General features: G+C 46.8%; 1 protein-coding gene across 1 annotated transcript in view; it reads left to right on the top strand.

Moving 5' to 3' along the window:
* The first annotated feature begins 509 nt into the window (after positions 1–509).
* Positions 510–13,850, top strand: part of IQCA1L (IQ motif containing with AAA domain 1 like) — a 1,109,403-nt gene continuing 1,096,062 nt past the window's right edge. The window contains exon 1 of the mRNA XM_069646014.1: positions 510–679. Within this exon, the coding sequence (XP_069502115.1) occupies positions 669–679 (11 nt within the window). The 5' untranslated portion in view covers positions 510–668. The remainder of the gene's footprint in view (positions 680–13,850) is intronic.

The raw sequence follows: 13,850 nt of genomic DNA, 5'->3' as shown, positions 1-13,850 counted from the left end.
TTCGAGAAGTTCCTGACCTTTTTGGGACAGTGGTTGTCTGACTTGGGGCAATAATTGGCTGGGACGGGAAATTACTTCAGGCTGTGTTTGAACGGTTGCTAGCAGTGTTGGGTCAATAGGGGCTTGTTCGGGCAAAAGCTGAGTGCGCAGTTGGTGGCTGGGTCGAGCGGATGCCTACAGTGTCGGGGCCGGAGGTAGTCATTGGGGGACGTTGGCATGGCCAGCTTTTGGCTGACAGGTGGCATTTGGTGGCAGTGGCGGGGAAGAACTGTGCCGTTACTTAATAATAAAAATAATGCACACTGCCACTGGTAGTGCCATTTAAACGAGCTCGCAGCCGTGGTAGTGCTATTTACACGAGCTCGTAGCCCAAATGTAGATGTTTCAGGTTGGGACATTTTAGTTTCAGTCTCGTGAAAAGGTGTTAAACGAGACTGGGCCGTTCTCGGTTGCCACAGTAACGACACCTTTGTGACCACAGAAGGGGCGGAACTTGGATCCCTGGAGACGGTAAACAATCGCCCATGCTTCCAATAGACAAGAGTGACAGGAGGAGGCGGACTTTGAGAGAGCGACGGAGGAGGAGGAGTGAGAGGAGAGCTGCTGGATAATTCGTACAACCCCCGAAATACTCTCGGTGAATATCACCGGAGCATCTGGCACACGGAATGTCTCACAGGTGAGTGCGAAAATCTCATAGACTGCCGGTGTTATGTACTTTCGGGATCCCACACCGCTCCGGTATCCCCTGGGCTTCGGCTGCGTTCGACTCATCGCTGATTGGCTGCATTCAGCACCACCAATGTGCGCCTGAGCACCGGCGCCTCTTTTGAGCTGGCACACACAGACAAAAGCAGCAGAGTAGAGAGTACTGAGTGAGCTGCCTCGTTGTTGTGATAGATAAACACCGTTCATTCTGAGAGAAAATGCGAGGCAGGCTCTAAGGAAGCCGTTGATGTAAAGCTTTCTCTCAGAATAATAAACAGTGTTTAATCTATACCCACAACGGAACGAAGCTCGGCATTTCATAAACTTTAACTTGTCATTAAAATATGAGGCTTCGACTGAGGAAGCCATTCATGACACGTTACCGTTCATGAAATGTCGAGCTGCGCTCCGTCGTGGTAATGAAACGTTTTTACAACAACAAAAATAAAACTGCAAAATCGTTACAGATGCAGGGAACTCCTTTATTATAGCTCTGTCCTGGCGCCCTTACGCAAAAGACATACAAACCTAATTTGCATGTGGATTTCACTAACAGAAATTATTTCACAGAAAAGGACACCATATTAGCATCTTTTCAGTCTTTGATACTTGGAGGCACCATGGAAGTGATAAGTTGCCATAAGTAAGCCAAGTGGCAAAAATGTGCCGCAAAATGCCTAAATTGCACTGTTATATATGGATCAACTCTACAGTCAGGCTTTTTTTTTTTAAAAAAAAGCATGATTTATTAACACGAGCTTTGAAGTGAATCACTTACAGAGCTGCAGATAAGATACCGTGTGATTACATGATCTGCCCAGGATCACACACTTTGGTTAAATGGTTAATCCGGGATGTGGACAATTTAAGCAACTGAGCACATCTTCACAGGTTTAGTTCATATAGATATTTATTAAGGTTTCCCTTTGCATTTTGTGTACTTTAATAATTATTTGTAGCAATGCCTTGGAAGCAAAGCACATTACATAAGAAACTACCCTTTCATAATTAACGTTACACTGTATTCATCATTATAGAAATATGTTGAGCAATAAGAGGATGGATTTAGTTTTATTCCCCCACCCCGTCCTGCATGCAAAGTAAAAATTGCATCATGGAGATTAATGTGAGCCTAACAAATCCCCCTTGGGTGAAGCCATAGTCATTATTTCATAAAGCCTGCAGCATTATGCAACCTTCTCACTGCTGATCACTTCCTCCCATGCACATTTCTAAAGGGACAAAAGTCCCTGCTAATAGTCCCCCTCCCTCCCATCAGTGCCTAATGGCTCACATTGAAATGCTCTGTTGACACACAGAAACTTGAGAACCCCTCTGCTGCTGCCCAGAGCTCCTTGGGACATTGTCCTGGCAAAGGCTTCAGAAAGGGTAAGGTGTCCTGCTGCCAGCACAATGACCGAGCTGAGCAGGAATTGCTCAGCACACATTACCAGCAGGACACCTTTTCCATTGGCTACCCTCATATAGGTGCCGAACGGGAGAGGTGGCCCACTGACAAAAGTCCCGGTCAGGCTCTCAAAAGAGCCTGTTGGGGGCAGCGTTCACCACCACCCCCTGCTCGGTATGCCACTGTGTCCATTTGTTCTCCAGCAGGTCAAGATATGAAGCTTCACAGTCCCTGGTGACAAATCTATGAGTTTATGAATCACCCTTGTGCATTTCACCCATCCTCCTGATTGAGGGGCTTTAACACAACACATAAGACTTCCACCATTAGGTTCTACATTTTTTTTAGTCAAAATGTTATATTCAAGAAAGATCGTGAACAGTAATTTCAACAAAGTGATACATCCTCGTTATATACGCCACAGATTCCTTACATAAATCAAGAAATGCAACCTTTCAAATACTATTTTCCATCAAAGAGGCACACATAGAAACAACCACAAAGAGCAAAACATAAAGAAAGTCGGTGGGTGCAAGGTGTTACTGTGACAGACAGCAACAGGAACTTCGACAAGACGGACCACACACTGATACAACAAGCATTAGCAATGCCAACAGTTTGGGCGTTTGTGTAGGCATGGGAAAGGCACTTGCCAGGCACAGACATATTGGTATTAACTGCCCATTGATAGTTGCAGGTGCAAAATGGTGTGAATACCTGGGCATCTAAGCAGTGCCTGCCAAGTTCCTAATATTATACACAAGCCAAAACTGTTGGCTTTGCCAATGCGTGTGCTTAACTGGACTTCAATGAAATAAACACATAGTGCTTATAAATCAAGTGGCTGAATGCAGACCTGGCTTTGGCATTTTTATTACACCAGAGCGTGTTTACAGCACCAATTAAGTCTGCAAGCTGTGTGCCAAACAACATATACAAGCTGTGTGGCCTTCCTCATATGCCGATACCTAAAGGGTGTCTGTCAAAGAGGCTGATACCTTAAAAGTAGGTACTGGGACAAGGAAGAGGAACATGGAGGAATTAGCATTTCTACACATAAAGTTGACTTCCTTAAATATAGCACATAGTCTTGCTATTGTTAACAAGATACTGTATTCTTCGTAAAGCATCTATGCTGCTATGACACCTGGCTGGTGGGCATAGTGTAGTTTGCTCCACAAGCACGAGAGCAACCTCTCTGCCTGCCGCTCTGCGCTTTTCTGTGCAATGCCTTGCAACACCACCACACTCCTCCCCGCACCACAAGAGGCATGCCCTTGTGGCGTGGGACAGGGCGATGCGGGCAACACAGAGCGCGGCACTACAGTATGCTGTGCAGAAACATGGTGTCAGAAGGCATACATGTTGTGTTTCTCACCCCTTACAGCATCTGCAGGTAAGAAGCCCTCAATGCAGAACACAAGTGGGATACCGCTTTGGTGCATGGGTGCAGCAGGCACGCATTATGTTGCTTCCCTTTTACAATGGCCTGGGCTCACAGACCCTGAGTCAGGAGATAAGTGAGATGTTGTGCTGCTGCAAAGTTCCATCTCTACTCTCCTGCATGTCCTTTGGTCTCACGTCCTTAGTTCATAAAATGTGCATGAGTGGAGTACTGTACGGATGTATTCCTCTTTTGTGCAGCTCAGCTCAATACAGAAGCCCTGCAGGATTAGTTGGCAGTGAGTAGGATTGATACAGCCTTCCCTTCGAAGCCCCACTGCCACAATCTTGTTAAATCATGTTAGCTGCTTCTAGTGCAGTTCTTGGTGTAATCCCCTGGTTTAGCAAAGTCTGCCATACCAGATGATATGCTTAGAAAATGGAACAGTTCCTATTTCATCAATCTTGCGGCTGTGGAAGCTGTCAATGTTTTCAACGCTGTGAGGCCTCATTAGAATATGTTTCACCATGAAAATATTTAAAATAAATAAAATAAAAATGTTATCTTCTCCTGCTCACATGCAGATCACTGCAGCAAGCGTATTAATGCTCTCCACAGCAATATTACCAGTCTAGCTAGCTTATAGCCTGTATATATCATACATTTGTTAAGAAGGAGACGCATACAGCAGGCGCAGGCAGTATGTAAAAACAGATTAATTGGCATTCATATTAATGCCGTTCAAGGGTGCCAGAGTGATTGGTGATGTTCCTGAGGTGGGAATTATACTTATAACGTGTGTTTATCCCTTCCATGATGATTTTCAGGATGCCACATTGGGTGCTGAAATGGTAAGTGTTTGTCTTTATCTTTCTCTACCTGTCTCACATAATCGTTGACAAAACACTCTCCATAACTAAATGTACTCTTGCCACTTCAATAATATACCTTGACCATTAACCTCATATCATTTCAAGGTCTTTGATAGACCCTGAAAGTATAAAAGGCTCAGTCTACAGGTGATCCTCAGATCTCTGTTGGGGACTCAACCCACGGAACAACCTTACTGGCTCAACAGATGGCTATAATCCACCATCACCGTCCATGATGGGCAAGACTTGACCATATTGGCGATGTTTGGCAATGGTTGGCTATGATTGGGGATGGTGGGCCTTGGTTGGCAATGATTGACTTGGGAATAGGCAACCATGGTTGGTTTGGACTTTGGCAAAAGTCAGCAATGGCCAACTGTGTTTGGCAATGGTCGCAATGGCCTTCATTTTGGCTCACATGCAGAGGGGAACTAAACCACCACCATGTAGAGCCAAAACTTAAAAATTCAACATTTAATACGTACTCAAATAATTGTATGAAAATAAAAAGTCAAATAAAAAAAAGAATCAAATAAGAGATACAAGTAAGTTTGAGTCCCTGTAATATATCCATGTGTGTTAATGTCTCTGTTGCAGAGATATACTTGTATCCTACGGGTCAGAATTTTCCATTCCCAGTTAAATTGCACAAATGTTTACCATACTTGCTCTGATTTGTCTGTTACTTGCACTGCACATACCTACCATTCTAAATCATGCTAGGCTGTGGCCCCTCCAGCCCACTCATGAAAAACTGAAAAATATATTATGATTTGCTCCTCATAAAAACAAACGTCCGTTCTTAGAAAGGCATGTGACTCGTTTCAACAAAAAAGGTGGTTCTTTCTAGCAGCACTCCGATGAAACCATTTTGCTGTTAACGTGTAACAAAATCAGATCATTTGTATGTGTCTGTCCCTCTGAGTAGTAAGGAAGCGGACAGTTGGCCGAGATGCCACATTAACATTATTTACATGGTGCTCCCTAGCCTCTGCCACACCAGCATGGAGGGCCCTTTAAAACGCTCCTTTGTGCTTGCTCAGCAGTAGCCGATGCACCTCATGTAAAGTAAAAGACTCCACTGTGCTGGGTGGCAGCAGCGTCCAACTTAAGTGAAAATGTCCTCCCATCTGGGAGGACTTTTCACTTAAGTTGCATGCTGCTGCTGCTTCCCAGCATGGCCGAGTAGCTTTTCAATGGGCGCGGATGCCACACCAGCTCTGGTGAGTCTTTCAAGGGCTCCCCCAAGCTGGCGTGGGTAAGGCGCCCTATTTAAATTAAAAACACCTGCTCTTGTGCTGGCACCGAGTGCTCCAGCACAGGAGCAGGGATTTTTTCATTTAAATAGGACGCTACTGCTAGACCAGAATGGGACAGCCTTTGAAAGACTGCCCATGCTGGTGTGGCAGCAGCGCACTATTTAAGTGATAAGCTCTCCGCTCCAACACAGCAGCTTGGAGCTTTTCATTTAAATTGTACGTTGCTGCTACACCAGCATGGGACAGCTTTTGAAAGGCTTCCCTGAGTAGGTACGTCAGTGTTGCCCTATCACCCACCAGATACAGAGGGACGCCATGCGGCAGACCGGGCTTACAGCAGCCCGTCTGCCTCATGGGGTAGAGCTTGCTGAGGTGGCACGCTGCAAGGTTTTGGACCGAACTGGGACTTGCCTGAACTTCTGAGACCTGTTCCAGAGTCAGAAGACGCTGCTCTAGTATTTGTGCAAGTGAGTGGCGGCGTGCATGGGGGATGCAGCCGCTTCATTTGCGTGCTGAAGAGGGACACATTGAAACAATCAGCCAGGGATCCTAGCATTCTCAGTGTCCCAAAACGGGTCTGTTTGGGTTGTAGCTGAAGACTGTGACGGGAGGCAGACCTAGTTCTCAGCTGTCAAACCCTCAGAGTAGCCACTTCCCATGGTTATGATCAAGCTCAGTGGGACAAATTGTCATGTAACTGCCAACTCACACTAGTTTTGGCAGAGCCTCTGTTTGTTATGATTGCCCAGATACAATTCCCTTTCATACTTTCCCTTCAACATAAAAAGCATACAGTAGTCACTCAGTGGCCGATTAAAGCTTGTGCCCTATTCCTGTTTACCGAGTGTGAGAAACCTGAAGTTGTCTCCCTGGCTAAACCCCGGGGATCTGTCATCCAGGTGGCCAGGACCCGGCCATCGCTATTGGATCCAGTTCCTGGGGGTAAACTAGTGAGGGAGGATCACCTCGATGGGGGATGCTCGGAGAGTGGGACACCGATGGGCGAGATGCGGTATCCCCCTTCCTTCAACACCTTTTCCCCATCCTCTTCCGTATGACATTAAAAAACACTGCCCCACCCCTTTTCCATCACGAACACTTTTGCACAACATGAAAGACAACGGACTAACACCAGAGCAGTTTACCTGACTTGTCCCTATACCAGGGTCAGGCAATTGATCAGAATCACACACACACATGCCTACCTGACTGCCCTTTTTCTTCCCCACATGGATAAAAGGTGGAGCAAGAGAGCACAGTACGAGCAAGGCAGACCGCACGAGGAGCCAGCTATCCAGACCAGGCAGTTCAAGCGGAGGAGAAAGGCGGTAAACATCGAGAGGCTAACGAGGAGAGACACAACATTGTCCTTCTCATCAAAACCCTGCAAAACCTCCACAGAAAGAATCGTAAGGCAGAGGACAATAGACCAACGTGTCCTGCAGCAGATGTCAACGGTACATGGAGCGTACCGATGCTGATAAGCCAGAGTGAGGGAGACTCCTGCCACCGTGGTACAGGCCTTCACTCAAGTTGCGAGGAAAGCCAAGCGATTCATCAGAGCCGGTGAGTTGAAGGGGAAACCGATAGGAACCGGGATGTGGGGAATGAAAGTGGTAAAGTGAAAGAAATTCAAAGAACTGTAAAATTGGAAAGGGGGGACCGGCACCACGTGGGTGCTGCTCCAAGAAAATCTGGTTGATCCCTGTCTGAGTGAAACTACAGAGACCAGAAGGCTGTTGAGGTAGGTCAAAGTGGTCATACAGGTGGTCAAGCAAAATCCCATATAGTCGAAAGCCTTTGACCTAAGAACTATAAGAAAGCAAGGGAAGTGAATCCCACAAACATTGAAAGTAAATGTGAATGTGAAGTTGGCAAGAGTGATCCCGGAAGAGGGGGCAAAGTCTAAAGTTCCAAGAAACAGTGTATTGACAAATGTGAAACCGGTATAGGGATGTCCACTATGAACTGTTAGAAAAGACATTAAGATTTGGGAACCTAGAGAAAGCCATAGTGAACCCGGTGGAGGGAGGCTGAAAGCAAAGAGAGGTCTGCGCCCGGAAGAGGGGGACCCAGGGGTGAAGCCATCACCCAAGAAATAAACCATAGTGAACCTGGTGGAGGGAGGCTGCAAGCAACGAGGGGTCTGCACCCGGAAGAGGGGGACCCAGGGCTGAAGCCATCACCCGAGATATACGTAGAACAGAACTTTGTGTTTGTTAGTCATTTTTGTAAACCTATTACACCCTCGGAAACGGGTGACACGACCACCAAAGGCCCTGATATCGATAGGGACTGTTTTAGGATCCAAGCCCGGAAGAGGGGCATCCCGGGGTGGAAGTCATCATCACCCAAGACCCACTGAAAGGGGACTGTATATTTGATTTGTGGAATCGATTGGTACCTGAAAGGAAACTTTGCATTTGTTTGTTATTTTACTGACCCTCGAAGGCAAGAGACGTTTTGAAGGAAAAAAAGACTTGGCCATCGAGGCTCCTGATAAGCTAAAACCGAACTGTTGTCTCGTGCTGGGGGAGCTCGAGACTGTACTGTGCTCCAAGATCCCACCTTACCCCGTGCTAAAAATGTGGGGAAGAAAGACCTAGGCTACCATATCCTGACATATTATTTGTGAACACTTCTTTCTTTTCTTGAAAACTATCCCACACCCTTTTTGTATTAGTTGTAAGTTTTGGCAATAGGTTTCTTAGTATAGGCCCATTTTCATTTGACCCAATGCGGTATTACCCAAATTGACCGAATACAATTGACCGAATTACCTAATTGGTCGAATTATAACGGTCCTAATTGACCTTTTGCCAAATTAACCTTCTATTCATATTTATATTTATATATATATATATATATATTGGGTTGGTTTCCTATTATAAATAATACAAGGGGTTTGGGTGGGAGGTTGCAGGGGTTTTTGGATTGGGTGGCGGGTTGGGGGGTGTTTCCATCGCATATATGTACTAATTGACCTTTAAAATTCGGTCAATTGTGCCAAAGGTGAATTGTCATTCGGACAATTGTAACTCGGTCAATTTGTATTTGTATACAACCACCAATGCCACTAGGACTGCCTTATTTTCATTTGATGGTCGACGTTTGCTCCCATCTTAGATTTAGGTTTAGATTAGGCGTTTTTCCAACCTGCATACAGTTTAATAAACACCCTTGAACTGTGATCACTTGTGTCTGTCTTTACTGTTGCCACCATGAGTTCCTTACACCGCCCGCTGTTTCTGTCTGCCCCCTCATCCACAGAACTTCATGACAAGAGTTAGTATCTGCCAATTAGATATGTGCTACCACACGTAGGTAATAGTGCTCTGGGTCAATAGGAGGCACAATTAGTGGGGTCTTCCTGGGCTTCAGGATTAGCATAATCATGGCTTCACCATAGAAGGAGGGAGGGAGCCTTGCTGTTAAGCTTCTTGCCACACTTTCAACTAGTGCAGGGTCCAAGTTCGTAAAAATAATACAGCCGTTAGACCAACCGATACCAGGACTTTTGAGGTGGGAAGCGCTACTATGGCATTCATTATATCTTTTGCTCTGATTGGGGCATTTAGGAGTATAAGGTGCTCCGATTTAGCTTGTGCATTGGTATATCGCATAGGTTTGCTTTGAGTTACATAGGGAGTTGTGTATTCTTCCTAGCATACAGTGTCTTGCAATAAGTATGAAACATATTCACTGTGTCACTCAGATCTGACATGAGTGTCCCTTCATCGTTCAATATGGGCGCTATGTTTGTAGGACCCCTTTCAGAACACAAAACTAAAGAGGTGATGGCTGGAAAGTTTAGAATTAATCTTAACCTCTGACATTGCTCTTGACAACCCTCCAGACCACCGTTCTTCACCTGCCAAGCCATTACAAAAGGGGAAAGACCATGTGCAAATCAGGCTTGGTCCCACCCCAAAAGGGGCAGTCCAGCCCAAACCTAATAGGTCACACCCCTTCTGCACGAGACCACAAGCATCCCCAAACATGTTTTGGCCTTGTGAGGAGTAGCTTGGGTCTCTCGGCCCAGCAGTTACGGGACCCACGTCTAGGCATACCCGTCCCACTCAGGGTGACTACAGCAAAACAAAAGAGGTGATGGCTCTTACAGATTACAACAGGCAGGCTAGGAGGTTGCAGGTCTTCCGTCCTCTCCATATTTTGGGTCTTTATCTGGGCAGAAACTAATTTCACCTCCTGATCTGCCAGTGATCTGAATTGGTCCAGTTGAACTTTTATGGATGGAAGCAGGATGGTATTGCTGGACCTGATGCATTTCAATCTCAAAGTGTCTGATCTCTAACTCGAGTTCCGTCAAACTCCTCCTTATGGCCTTATGGACTCCATTCTCTATGCCTATGCATCATGAAGATAGTAGACATTCAGGGAGACCAAGCCGATATTAGTTAAAAAGGTGTTAATGACCACGTTGATGTCACTTTTAAATGCTACATCCAATAGTGCATGCTATTTAAAACGCCAGAGAAGGTGCTCAATTACATTCTCCTTAAGAAGACATTTCCACAATAAGGGGGCTGGGGGTGTTCTGATAGAGTACTAGGGAGGAGAGTACACTCCCGACACCTATGTAACGGTCCCATCCCGATTAAGATACGTTCAATCCACGACTGCATATCATGGACTGAAGAGTAATATGAATATTCCCCATCACTTGGATGGAGTGTCCTCCATGGGTCTAACAGCTCAAAAACATCTATGCCCTTGTGAATTTCCTGTGCAGACAATGAAAGATCTCTAGGAACCCTGCTGGATCTACCTAGGGAGGTTGTTAAACTGGTGTTGAACTCTCCAGCCTATATAAACTGGGTATGAAGATGTTTAACACATTTACTGCCCATTTTTGCTGCCTATGCTCATGTGATGTGGAGGCGGAGGAGCATTTAACCCTAACACGAGCGCGGACCACAGCGCGGAGGTGAAGTGGAGGCACAAGTGGTTATTGGCGGGGGGACTGCCAGCCTTTCCAGTCTGTTTTTGCTGCCTATGTTCATGTGAGGTTGAGGAGGAGGAGGAGGAGGAGGAGGAGCATTTAACCCTAACATGAGCGCAGAGCGAAGGTGAAGTGGAGGCACAAGTGGTTACTGGTGTTTCATGGTGGAGTGGCATGGAGGGGTTTACTCCACTCACCAAAGTCTGCAAGTAAGTTATCGGCCGACCTTCGTTGGTAACCTGGGTTTCCTCACCCATCTGCACTTTGGTACCTCTACTGTACATGAATATATTTGCACTCCCTTCCACTTTTGCCTGCTACTCTACGTCCAGCCGACTGAGTGGCTATTTACTTATTCCGGTAATTGCATGAGGAGGAGTGTGCCAAGCTAGAATCACTCCAGAGAGCCGTGCGACTGGTTGACTATTGATTTGCCACTGAAATCTATCGCTCTCCAACGCCTCTGACTGTTTCACGTTTTGTGTTTATGAGAAGGGGTATGGGGGGAGAGACAGACTAAGGCTGCTCCCTGAGCCGTCTGGCGTTCCCTGTCCCCTCTCTCGGGGTCTCTGGAGGTTTTCCTGAGGACTGGCCGCCAGTGGCCATCTGTGACAAGTGTTTCAAGGCGCAACGAGGCAAGGGAGGGGGAACAGAGGGAAGACAGACAGCGATCCTACTAGGCCAGGTGTCATTCAGATCGTACAAGTGCATGGGAAGGGTAAGGAGCAAAGTGCGGAGGGAAAGGAGGGAGGGGACAGTGCAGTACATGGGATAATAAGATAAAGTAAAAGTATGGCAAGCAGGTGGCAAGTGCAAGGGTAAGTGCAGGCAACAGGTGTACAGGTGTCAAGTTCTAGTAGTGGGACTGTAGGGATAGAGAAAACAGTACCCAAGTGCGGGGGTTGGCAGGAAGGCAGTGCAGGAGTGCGACTGGTGGGGGAGGGGGCCTGGGCCCGAAATCAGAGGGTGGCCAGGTAACCAGTGCAGTTTCAGTATCGGTATTAAATAGCTTCTGTGTAAAAGCTGTGTATAAGAGGTATATAAGGTATTGTGCTGTGAGGTGCTGTTTCTTACCTTTATTACCACCATGGTGAAAAGAAAAGGGATGATGGGAGACTGGGGCGCTGGCAAAAAGTGCAGAAAACCCCTAAACAAATTAAAACGGCCTGGGAGCTTGCTAAGGTTAAGCCCCATCTTTTGCAACGCTCCCTTGATTTGCATGTGGAAGACATGGCCAGCAAAATGGTGAATCGCGTTACAGTTACTGAAAAAGCCACATGGGATGCTATTTCAGGTTCAGGAGGGAATCCCAAAGTTAGCACCACTGAAAAAAAATTGCCATATTGAGGGGACGGGGGCCTTAGAGTACTTGGTGGTTCAGCCAATGGCTCTAAAGGAGCAGGTGCTTGGGGTCCGTATGCCTCAGGATCCTCTGCACCCTGGTACAGCGGCAGATAAGGAAGTAGATGTGGAAGGGGTGAGGAGACTGGGTAGTAACGGCTCAATTGGTGAGTAGCCATATGGGTGGGAGCCAGGAGAGGGAATCGAGTCAGGATCTAAATTCCTGCTCCGGGGTGGAGGAGGATAGGCTCTGGCTGGAATCACTTCTAGATGTAAAGCTCACGCCCCTTCAGACCATCCTGGAGTCATTGCAGGCATTCAAGTCTGGGGTAATGAACACACTGGCTATCCTGGATGACCCAATCAGAATTCTAACAAAAAGAGTGTCAGAAATAGAAATAGGTACAGTTGGGGTTGAGGAAAAGCCAAATGGTAAGATACTTTCAGGGGTGGGGGGTGAGTGGTGAGCGGTGAGCGTCCTGGCCTGAGCACTGAGGTGGCGGGCCGGTGATGCCAGCAAAAAGGATAAGGAAGTAACCCTACAGTTAATATCAGTAACTGTTAATTCTAATTTTACGGGGACTGGGAGGTCCGACTTAAGCTTTACGACTTTGATAGGGGACACTGGGGCTGACGTGATAGGAGTGCCGGAGAAGAGCATGTTGAATTTACCGCCTGCAGCAGCCCCTCTTGTGGGGATTATCAATGGTGTACTGGGGCTCCCTAAGGGTGTATTTGAATCCACTATTTCACTAATGAATAAAGCAACCCATGGAATCAACACCAACCTGATTGGACCAAGCATTGACCCAAGCCATATATTAATGGCAAGAAGGGTAGGATAGGTAGGCCAAAAACCCAAATGTATGGAGGGGGACTGCATAGTGGTTTCCTTCTCGGATGCAAAGCTGGTTAGTTATTTGGTCAACTCAAATTTATGCCGAGGCCCAAAATCAAACGGGTACAGTCTCCATAGTAGGCTGGTCCCTCTGGATTTTTTCTACGATTGTACAGGGAGGGTGGCTGATTCAGGGAACGGGTTGAGCAAATTTGTTAAGCGGAGGGGAAGCACCGAGTGATTCCCATGCACAGGGGGCCTTTGTATCCACCTCTTGGCCACAGATTCCCCTTGGGTTGGAGGTCCAACCCTAATTTAGAAAGCTTGAACCCACAGAAGGGAGGGGCGCATACTATTGGGGTTGAGCTAGCTAATGCCCTAAACTCCTGTGAAGATCTGGACTGACGTACGGCTGACCGGCCCAGCCCAGTCGACCAGGAGGGTTGTGAGGGGATGGAGGTGCGGGGGTGAGCCCTGAGATTGGGGGGGGGGAACAAATGTTATCTAAAGCAGCCCGTTTGGTGGCTAGCTTGGCATCCTGGAAAATAGCAAGGGCCAGGGAGACATTTGAAGGGGAAGCCACTTGTGCAAGAGACCAGGGCCTTGGAGACCCCAATGTTAGATGGCTACACATCGTACGGGATCTCAGCAAAATAAAATGCTAGAGGAAGATGTTCTGGGGTTCTGGCCATTTTGATGAAGGCCTCCCTAACCTGTAGGGTTAGGGTAGTGGAGACTAACATGGACTACCTACAGGTGCTCTCTTTACCCTCTAGGGGGGACCCGTTAATAATGTTTAACTTCTATAACAGCCCCCATAAGGCTGAGGCAGGCAGATTAGCCAAGGTCAAAGTGTTTATTGATTAGTTATTTCTAAACAGGAGGAATCTTAATGAGCAATGCATATGGGGAGGAGATTTTAACTTCAAAATGGATGTAGGTCTGCCCAAGGATCTGCTGGAGGACTGGTCACTGAACATCTCCTTGCCCATGAAAGATGGACGGGTGTGTGCAAAGGGTCTCCAAATGTGTTTATGGCTCATAGAATGGGGGCTGCACACAGAAAATGGATGCATA

Source organism: Ambystoma mexicanum, chromosome 2p, assembly GCF_040938575.1.
Source record: "Ambystoma mexicanum isolate Mex_15411 chromosome 2p, UKY_AmexF1_1, whole genome shotgun sequence".
In the NCBI taxonomy this organism is placed as follows: Eukaryota; Metazoa; Chordata; class Amphibia; order Caudata; family Ambystomatidae; genus Ambystoma; species Ambystoma mexicanum.
The sequence above is the reverse complement of the archived record's forward strand: the minus strand, read 5'-3'. Positions and strand labels throughout refer to the sequence as shown.